The following is a 10,969-nucleotide window of genomic DNA, read 5'->3' as shown; positions in this document are numbered from 1 at the left end:
TACTGTTTTATTTATCTCATTTTATTATTATATTTTTTAATTTTTTGTATAAAATATAATAAATAATTTAATTTTTTTAAATTTAAAAATAATAATATTAAAAATAATATTTTATTCAACTTTTAACTTTTATTACTTCTTCACAACTATCCAAATTACACCTTCAAAAAATTTGCATCGAAGTCAAAGGTTCAATTCCGTATACTAAATATATAAATAAATTTTAAATTCAAATGTAAAGTAATTAGGAGTGATAGTTCGGTTTAGAGCATCCTTTGAGCACTTTGATTGGATTAATTAAATTAAAATATATTTTTAATGAATACAAGATAAATTTAATATTTAGCTATTACATTCACATAAATTTCTATATTAGAATAGTCATTTTTTCATTATATGATAATAAAATAATATAAGATAAATTTAACTTTGACTATTCACATCAAATCTCCAAATTGAATTATCCATTTATTCATTATATAGTAATGAGTAATTAATAATTTTGAAAATTTTTTAATTTTTTTAATTATGAATTTATTTTATTTTATCATATTTTACTATTCATAATATTATATATTAATTACTAATTGTATTCTAATTATATTTTTTCAATTGTCATTTAAAATAGAAAGAGAAATAATTGATATTCAAATGAGAGAGAAAGAAATAATATAAAATGGATTTGATGAATGAATAGTGTGTTCCAAATTTAGAAATTATTTTAGACTTTACTGTAGCTATATTCCAAATATCTTGGAATATAGCTAATTCAATGCGAGGGATTTTATGACCTAATAGTTAAATTCTCATTAGATTTAACTTTTAACTAATTCAATGAGAATACTCTTAGTCAAAAGTTAACTTCATCACAAATTTAACTATTAGACTCTAAATATCATTATAATAGATTAGCTAAAATTTAAATATTTAGACTTTAGTTACAGTGAACACAAAAATTATTTTTAAATTTGTTACTTACTGTAAATATACAAAATGTATGTTTTATTATTTATTTATCTTTCTTCTTTCTCTGTAACACTTCCAAACAGAATTTAACACACACACAGGTAAAAGAGTTCACTTCGAGGGTGAACACCTCCAGAAAAGGGGATGAGAAACAGATAAGAAATTAAGAAAGCTAGGTTTTCATTCAGAATGCCGATGACTGCATACGCAGCTACAGTAATTTAAATACTAGGGTTTCCAAATAAAAGGCCTCAGCCTCAATCCAGACCCAACGTAAATGGCCTCAGCCTCAATACCGACCCAACGTAAATGACTAAAATAAAATAAAGGCCCACTAAACTACGGGCTCCCAACAGCAATTAACTAATTAACAAAAGCAGTAACATACGGCCCAAACCCGGCCCATGGTCTTCACTTGAACACTTCAGAAGGTAAGCACACGACTACACGGAACTGAAGTGGAACACTTCTCTTCCCCGACAATCCTTATCCTCTGTAGGCTTGCACGTGGGTTAGGGTTTCATCCCTAACCCTTCCCATCATCTCCTTCCTCTAAGCTCTCGGCTCCACCACTTATGGATGCTCCACGCCGGACTCGTTACATACCCCCCTTCTTAGAACACCTTGCCCGCAAGGTGAGGGAAGTCCTCTTTCAGCCGTGCGTACGTCTCCCAAGTAGCGTCGGAAGCCTCCTGGCCGTGCCAACGGGTAAGCAGTTCGACTCTTCCCTTGTTTCCCACTTTTCGCATCCTTCGATTGATGATTTCTTCCGGTTCTGGGTAAATGACTCCGTTTCTATCGAGTGGTGGTAACGATTGAACTGCTGTGATTTTTGACCCAAGTTTCTTTTTGATCTGAGATACATGCACGGTGGGGTGAATCCGTGAAGATGGTGGTAGATCCAGTGTGTATGCGACACTCCCAACTCGCTTCAAAATTTCGAACGGTCCATAGAATCTTGGGGCGAGCTTGAGATTCCTTCGTTGGGCTACACTGGTCTGACGGTAAGGCTGTAGTCTAAGGTATACTGAATCTCCCACTTGAAACTTTTGTTCTTTTCTCTTTAGATCTGCATACTTCTTCATTCGGTTTTGAGCTTGCTGAATGTTTTGTTTGAGGAGCTTAGTGACTTGATCCCTGTTGTGGAGGGTATGATCTACTGTGTCCACTCTAGCTGTCCCGGGAATGTAGTCTAGGATTCGGGGTGGGGTATAACCATATAGTGCTTCGAAGGGAGTCAGTTTCGTAGATATGTGTTGAGTGGAGTTATACCACCACTCAGCAAGAGGAATCCAGAGTACCCAATCCTTGGGTCTGTCCGAAGTGAAACACCTTAGATAATTCTCCACGGTCTTGTTGACAGCCTCAGTCTGGCCATCCGTTTGCGGGTGGTAGGCTGTACTTAAGTGCATTTGAACACCCTGAAGTGAAAAAAGTTCCTGCCAAAATTTACTTGTAAAAGTGGTATCCCTGTCCGACACAATTGATGTTGGTAGTCCATGTAGCTTGAAAATGTGCTTGAGGAACAATTCAGCTACTGTTTTGGCAGTGTATGGGTGTTTTAATGGAACAAAGTGGCTGTATTTTGTCAAGCGGTCTACTACAATCCAAAGGCTATTGTAGCCTTGAGAGTTTGGGAGGCCATCTATAAAGTCCATTGTTATGTTTGTCCATGGCTGGGAAGGGATGGGTAATGGCTGTAGTAAGCCGCTGGGCAGTGTGTTATCTGATTTTACCCTTTGGCACATGTCACAAGCTCTAATGAATTTCTTCAAATCCTTCTTCATGCCGGGCCAAAAGAAATCCCTTCGCATGCGATGGGCTGATTTGTCGTACCCCGAGTGCCCTCCCCAGGGGCTGCTGTGTGAGAGTTCCATTAACTTTTGCTTGAATTCCTCATTGTTAGGAATGTACAGCCTATTTTTATATAGAAGAAGTCCCTCTCTCATGGTGTATCGAGGATTCAAGTTGCCCTTGTTGTAGCTTTCTAACAGGGCCTGCAAGTGTGCATCCGAACCATAGGCTAGTTTCAACTTGTCCACCCATTCCACACTAGGGAAAGTAATCAACATCAGTGTCTCTTCCTCAGCCTTTTCCATTCTGGACAGAGCATCAGCAGCTCTGTTTTCAGACCCCTTCTTATACTCCACTACAAAATCATAGCCAAGGAGCTTAGTAATCCATCTTTGCTGCATTGGTGTCCCAATTTTCTGATCAAGCAAGTGTTTAAGACTCTGCTGGTCTGTTCTCACTATAAATTTCCTTCCTAGTAAGTATGGTCGCCATTTTAACACCGCTGATACAAGTGCAAAAAATTCCTTCTCGTATGTCGAAAGTGAGAGTGCCCTGCCCTTTAAGGCATAGCTGTAAAATGCTAGTGGTCTGCCTTGCTGCATTAAGACAGCCCCTACAGCAGTGCCGGATGCATCGCATTCAATCATGAATGGAATGGTGAAATCGGGTAAGGCCAAAACCGGGGGTTGGGTGACCGCTTGCTTCAACATATGGAATGCCATCTTGCCCTCTTCACTCCAAGAAAAACCATCTTTCTTTAGCATTCTTGTAAGAGGAGCTGCAATAGCCCCATACCCTCTAATGAATCTTCGATAATAACCTGTTAATCCCAAGAATCCCCTTAGTGCTTTTAGGGATTTTGGTAGGGGCCATTCGATCATAGCTTTGAGTTTTTCGGGATCCGCCTTCACACCTTCCGCTGAAATCAAGTGGCCTAAGTAGGCGATTTCCTTGCAACCAAAGTTGCACTTAGAGTGTTTTGCAAACAATGAGTGCTGTCTAAGTATCTCAAGAGTGAGCTTTAGGTGTGTAACATGGTCTATTTCAGATCTGCTATAGACAAGAATATCATCAAAAAACACAAGTATAAATTTCCTTAGAAAGGGGCGGAATACCTCATTCATTAGGCTTTGAAATGTGGAAGGAGCGTTAGTAAGCCCAAAGGGCATTACTAGGAACTCGTAGTGCCCTTCATGAGTTCTAAACGCTGTTTTTGGAACATCATCGGGCTTAACTCTGATTTGGTGGTAGCCGGACCTCAAATCCAGCTTTGAAAATATCATTGACCCTTGCAGCTCATCCATTAATTCTTCTACCACCGGAATAGGGAACTTATCCTTGATGGTAACACTGTTCAGCCCACGGTAATCCACACATAAACGCCAAGTTCCATCGGCTTTTCGAACCAGCAGGACGGGGGAGGAGTAAGGACTTTGAATTGGTTGAATTACCCCCGTCTTTAAGAGTTCCTGGACAATCTTTTCAATCTCATCTTTTTGATAATAAGGGTAACGGTAGGGTCTGATGGAGATGGGTTTAGTGTTTGGTATGGTGTTTATGGCGTGGTCATGGGTTCTTGGGGGTGGTAGTCCTTTTGGTTCAGCAAATATATCTTTGAAGTGAGTCAACAGGTTCTGAATTGTGGCTGGAATGGGTATTTTTGCTTGCTGGACAGATTCAATTTCCCCCTCTAAAATCTGTAAAATAACTCCTTTATTTTGGAACTTGTCATTGCTGTAGAATGAACCTTCTTCTATCATGTGTGCTGCTGTAAGGCCCTGTAAAATCACTTGTTTTCCATTATAACAGAATTTCATTGACAGCTTTTTAAAATCCCACAAAATTGAGTCCAAGTCCCTTAACCACTTGATACCTAGCACCATGTCACAACCTGCTAATACCAGAATCTGAACTTCCAACATAAAAACAGTGCCCTGGATGAAAAGTCTCACATCTTGGCATTTTCCCTCACTTGGGATGAGATCCCCATTAGCAACTCTTACCTTTACTTTTTCAGTGTCATCAATGACTAAGTGGGATTTCTTAATGATAGCCGGGTCCACAAAGTTATGGGTGGATCCGCTGTCAATTAAGATAGTGAGCCACTGATTTCCCACTCTACCTTTTACCCTCATAGTCCTTGGGTTATGAGATCCTGTGATAGCATGTAATGATATTTCTGGATTAGGTGGGGTAATGGTGGTTTCAAAGGTAGTTTGGGTTGTATCATTTTGGTCACACAGCTCCTCCCCAATGGTATCACTGTAATCACTGTCCAGCAGTACCTCCTCTAGTAAATAGAGCTTAGGATTTTTACATTTATGGCCTGGCACCCACTTGGCATCACAATTGTAACACAATCCTTTGTCCCTGCGTTCTTTCATCTGAGTTTGGGAGATTTTGTGGATTGGAAAGTGTGGCTTGGTGTGGTTGGTTGTGGAGTAATCTGTTGGGTGGGTGGGAGGGTTTTTTAAAATACCTGGATCGGGTGAGTATGGTGAGCTGAATCTGGTATATCTTTTGGGTAGGTTAACCTTTTCCTCTTGAAGTTTAGCTAGGCTATATGCTGTGGTAAGGCTAGTGGGATTGAACATTCGAACGGTTAACCGGATCTCATCTTTTAAGCCACTTAAAAAACAACTCAACTTGTAAGTGTCCGACAAGCCCTTTAATCGGTTAGATAAGGTCTCAAACCTTGCTTGGTAGTCCTCAACAGATCCGACTTGTCTCAATCTAGTGAGGGCTTCCATTGGGTCATCATAAGCATTAGGCCCGAATCTAATCAACAAGGCCCTAGTGAATGTGTCCCAATCCCTAAACTGGGCAGTGTCCTCCATTTCTTGAAACCAAATAAGGGCTTTTCCCACCATGTGGAATGATGTAAGCCTCAGTTTTTGATGTGGTATTGTATTGTGAAAATGGAAAAATTGATTAACTCTATAAAGCCAACTTGCAGGATCTTCTCCATTAAAAATGGGGAAATCTAACCTTACTGTGCGAGCTTGCACATCTCCCATATTTTGATATTGAAATTGCTGGTTGTGAGGAACTTGGTGCTGCTGGTACGGCTGCTGTTGTTGCTGGAACGGGGGAGGCAGATTGTGTTGCAGCTGCATTTGCTCAAAGTCCTTCCCAGGTTGCTCACTAGAGGATGAGTCCCTGTAGCTAACATGGGGCTGCTTGTTCTTCATTCCCGCTGCTAACAATGCCAGCTGTTGTACGATGATCTCATTTTGTTGTTTGAGAGTAGCCATTTCATTCTCTAAGTTTAAAAACTTAGCATCAGATGATTTTTTTATTTCAGTGTATTGATTTTCGGAAGCTGTTTTTAGGGCATTGAGCCCCTCTTGTAGTTGATTGATTCTTGTTCCTTCAGCCATTGTAAAATAGTGCCAGAATTCGGTGGCTCTTGATACCACTTGTAACACTTCCAAACAGAATTTAACACACACACAGGTAAAAGAGTTCACTTCGAGGGTGAACACCTCCAGAAAAGGGGATGAGAAACAGATAAGAAATTAAGAAAGCTAGGTTTTCATTCAGAATGCCGATGACTGCATACGCAGCTACAGTAATTTAAATACTAGGGTTTCCAAATAAAAGGCCTCAGCCTCAATCCAGACCCAACGTAAATGGCCTCAGCCTCAATACCGACCCAACGTAAATGACTAAAGTAAAATAAAGGCCCACTAAACTACGGGCTCCCAACAGCAATTAACTAATTAACAAAAGCAGTAACATACGGCCCAAACCCGGCCCATGGTCTTCACTTGAACACTTCAGAAGGTAAGCACACGACTACACGGAACTGAAGTGGAACACTTCTCTTCCCCGACAATCCTTATCCTCTGTAGGCTTGCACGTGGGTTAGGGTTTCATCCCTAACCCTTCCCATCATCTCCTTCCTCTAAGCTCTCGGCTCCACCACTTATGGATGCTCCACGGCGGACTCGTTACATTCTCTCATCAACTATTTTTTTGTTTCCTCTCAAAAAAACCAGAAATCCTTACCAAAACTCCTGCGCGCATATACCGACATCGAACCAAAAATTACAAAAATAAAATTAAAGAGATTTCCTCAAAAAAATTTATAATATAATATGAGTATTTGAAGTCCTAGAGGTATCAAAAACGTTGATGAATTTGAAAAAATATGCCTGATTTGCATCGTCAGGATGTTGGTAGTTGACAATAAGGTAGACATTGAAGATGAAGATGAGACACACAACTATGGCAGCGATTACGAGAGCCAGATTGAAATTGCTCATCATTAGGAGCTCCCAAATCGAAGAGATTAAGGTTGTGTTTGGATATTGAAGTGAGTTGAGTTGAGTTGAGTTGAGTTGAGATGATAAAATATTGTTAGAATATTATTTTTTAATATTATTATTATTTTAGGATTTGAAAAAATTGAATTGTTTATTATATTTTATGTTGGAATTTAAAAAAGTTGTAATAATGAGTTGAGATGAGTTGAGAGGATTTTTGAAACCAAACGAAGCCTTAGGCAGGTTTGGGGGTGGGATGAGACACAAAATTCTCATCTCATCTCATCTCATTTCATCATTATATATTTTTTAAATCTTCATACAAAATATAATAAACAATTTAACTTTTTCAAATCTCAATACAATAATAATACTAAAACATAATATTTTAAACACTAAAACAAAACATAAAATTCTCATCTCATCCCCCAAACCTGCCCTAAGACCTTGAAATTTTTTCATTTTTTCTTTTTGGGGCTTAGTAGATCTTTTTTGTTATTTAATTCTTTTTTGTTTTTTGGAATGACAATTAGCATTAAATGACAATTAAAAAAATATAATTTTGTAATCCAAAATTTAATTATAATATGATTACTAATTAATATATAATAGGTAAAGATTTGGTAAAATATGATAAAATAAAATAAAATAATAATAATAAATAAATATTTTTTTAATTATTAGTCACTCATTACTATATAATGAATAAATAAATAATTCAATGTGAAGATTTGATGTGAATAGCCAAAATCAAGTTCATCTTATATTATTTTGTTGTTATATAATAAAAAATAATTATTTTAACGTGGAAATTTATGTGAATGAAATTTGTCAAAAACCAAATTCCTCACATTCATCAAAAGTGTCTTTTAATTTTGGCCAATCCATTGAGAATGCTCGTTGGCTTTAGACATATTTTAGAATTAAATTGATCTAAATTGATTTATTTTAAAGTTCTGAAAATCAATGCATACCAATTTATTTAGAAATTTGAAAATTTTTAATTTTTTTTTGGGTCCGATTTCACATGTGTGATTCGGTTTTGAGCTTTTCCGTCTGGCTAGTTTATTTTTCTAACCCAAATCAAATGAACAAATTATATCAAAATGTGTAAAAATATCCTTATAAAATGTGTAAAAATATCCTTGTACCATTTTATATATGTAAATATATAATTTAATATAAAAAGATAAATAATATCATATTAATAAACTAATATTACTATTAATGTTTAAACAAACTATTGATAGAAAATTCTAAAACTTTAAGAAAAACAATTGACTTTTCAAAGTCAAATTAAATATATTTTGGTTATGATAATTAAAACAATCGTGAAGATTCATAGACTAACGACAAAAAGTTTCATAAAGAAAAATAAAATTTTTAAAGACATCCAGCGAAGAGTGAATAATAAAAACGAGAGAAATGCCACAATTTTAGCATATACCCTAATTAGCTTGGGTGAACAAATCCGTTGGCGACCAGTGCAATTTAAAATATTAAACAGAAACAAAAGATTTGATTGTTAAACATTCAGCAAAAAAAGTGAACAGGCCGGTGATATTAAGTAAAGGGGAGACAAATCCACCCCAGATTATGTCGGTGGAACAATGGGCGTATAATTCATTGGATTCTTGTCCCACTTTACTAATTTGCTTGCTGCAAATAGAGAAAGCTGCCAAATTTAATCATTGTTTATTAGCTGAAACTAAACAAATAAATAAATTTAATCAGAGACAGCTGCGGCTTAAAGCATCGTAAATAGATTATCAACCAACAATTTTATTTTATAGCAATCATCTTTCTTTCTTTTATTTTATTTTTTTAAGTGAAAAATCTCAATTCATTGTCTGCCAGCAACCGTGTTTCAGCGACTTTTACAGCTGGATCTATACAGGATCTGATGGGACTCGGACCCCGAGATTCAGCCGGATTCAATGCCTACAAGCATCCCTTCCTTATTAGCCATCCCTCATAGTTCGTCGTCTTAGGGACTATTTATTTATTTCATATATTATGAAAATAAAAAGATAAGCAATAAATAATTTCTTTATACAAACTTTCTTTTAAAGAAAAAATACAACAACAACTACTGGCCAGCCCCCAACAACATACTTAAAAAAGAAAAGTAAATTATGTATTTTCTTCGTCTTGTCTTTTTTTTCCCCTTTACCGGATATGCTCTTCTATTTTTTTTTTTTTCTCTTTTTATTTTTCTCGATTCAAAAATAAAAGAAAACAAAATTTCAATTTACAGGTTTTCCGTGATTGTATCCGTAATACGAAAGGTACCACCTAACGAACTTCTTCAACCCCGTTTGCAAATCGGTTGTCGGCTTGTACCCGATCTCACTTCGAGCCGAGCTTATGTTCGCGTGCGTGTACGGTACGTCTCCGTTACCCGGCATATCCACTACGTTCCTCTTCGCCTTCCTCTTCAAATGCCTCTCCAAGATGCTCACCAGTGTCGGCACCGTCACCGGCGATGTGTTTCCCAGATTGTAAATCCGGTAAGGAGCAGCCCCCCGCTTCTTCCCGCCCGACCCGGTGCTCTTCCCGGCCGTGTCCAACGATCCCAAACAACCCTTCACGATATCGTCAATGTAAGTGAAGTCTCGGGCCAAGTCCACCCTGTTCTTGCCACGGTATATAGTAATCGGTTTTCCCTGAAGAATATTCCGCGTAAACGAGAAGTAAGCCATATCGGGTCTCCCCCAAGGTCCGTACACCGTGAAAAACCTCAATCCGGTGATGGAGAGGCCGTAAATGTGGTTGTAAGTATGGGTGATTTCCTCGCCCGCTTTCTTCGTGGCAGCGTAGAGACTCGCTGGTCGGTCTGTTCGATCCGACTCCGAGAACGGCACCTTCTCGTTGAGTCCATACACGGAGCTCGAGGAGGCCCAGACGATCGCTGGCTGGGGATTCGCAGACTTGCACGCCTCGAGAAGCGTAACGAGCCCCGCGATGTTGCTGTGGACGTAGGATTGTGGGTTTTCCATGGCGTACCTTACACCGGCCTGAGCCGCTAAATGCATCACGTGCGTGAAAGCCACCACGTCCAAGACCTTGTCCAGGAGTCTGGCGTCGTTCACGTCACCGTCGATTACGAAGATACCGTGGGTGTTGAGGAGGGAATTGCGGGCCTTCTTTAACGAGGGGTCGTAGTAGTTGTTGAAGTTATCGAGTCCAACGACGCCGTCTCCGCGTCTCTTTAAGGCGAGGGAGACGTGAGAACCGACGAAACCAGCGGCGCCGGTAACCAGGACGGACATGCCGCCAGATCGATGGATCTGGGCGGAATTACGGACCTGCTTCTCCCACTGGATACCGCCCCAGGAGGCGGACAAGTATCGACTGCCAGAATCGACGAAACTCTGGAAACTCAAATAGGAGGCGGTGAGGGCAATCAAGAAGAGGGCCCACAAGAACATAGTGCTGGTGGAGGCGAAACACCGGTGGAACTGACGGTTCATGGTGTGGGCGCGCTCGATCTTGAACTTTCCCGGCGTTGAGGGGAACAGTTCGTCCTCCAATGAAGGCATTTTGATCGTATGAAGGAAGTCTTATGTATTTTCTACTAAAAGAATATTAAAAGTTGTTTTATTTTAAAAGAAAAAGAAAATACAAGATTCGGATTGTAGAGGAAGGAAGGTAGAGATGCAGAGAAAGAAGCAGGGGAAGGAAGGAGTGAGAATTTGCTGAGACTTTCCTGCATCTGCCATTTGAGGAGAGGTGAGAGATGTTTATATATATGGGAACCCCTGCAGAGAAACGACAAAGTATACGCGTTAGTGAACGCGTTAAAGGACGGCCAGATAGATTGGAACTAGAAAGAGAGAGAGGAGGCTACGAGGGAAGTTCAGGGGTGTTATGGTACTTCTGAACTTCTCGGACGAGACAGCAAACAGTATATGAATATGTGAAAGGATATTTTATATTTT

At 38.8% G+C, this 10,969-nt stretch overlaps 1 protein-coding gene across 1 annotated transcript; it reads right to left on the bottom strand.

The window, feature by feature from the left end:
• Positions 1 to 9,059: 9,059 nt before the first annotated feature.
• On the bottom strand, positions 9,060 to 10,754 carry LOC109000715 (UDP-glucuronate 4-epimerase 1). Its single transcript, XM_018977681.2, has one exon. The coding sequence runs from the start codon at positions 10,568 to 10,570 to the stop codon at positions 9,275 to 9,277; it is 1,296 nt and encodes a 431-aa protein (XP_018833226.1). The 5' UTR covers positions 10,571 to 10,754; the 3' UTR covers positions 9,060 to 9,274.
• Positions 10,755 to 10,969: the final 215 nt, after the last annotated feature.

Source organism: Juglans regia, chromosome 11, assembly GCF_001411555.2.
Source record: "Juglans regia cultivar Chandler chromosome 11, Walnut 2.0, whole genome shotgun sequence".
In the NCBI taxonomy this organism is placed as follows: domain Eukaryota; kingdom Viridiplantae; phylum Streptophyta; class Magnoliopsida; order Fagales; family Juglandaceae; genus Juglans; species Juglans regia.
The sequence above is the reverse complement of the archived record's forward strand: the minus strand, read 5'-3'. Positions and strand labels throughout refer to the sequence as shown.

Excerpts from the sequence above, each read along its gene's own strand:
- LOC109000715 (XM_018977681.2), bottom strand. The coding sequence starts at position 10,570 with ATGCCTTCATTGGAGGACGAACTGTTCCCCTCAACGCCGGGAAAGTTC.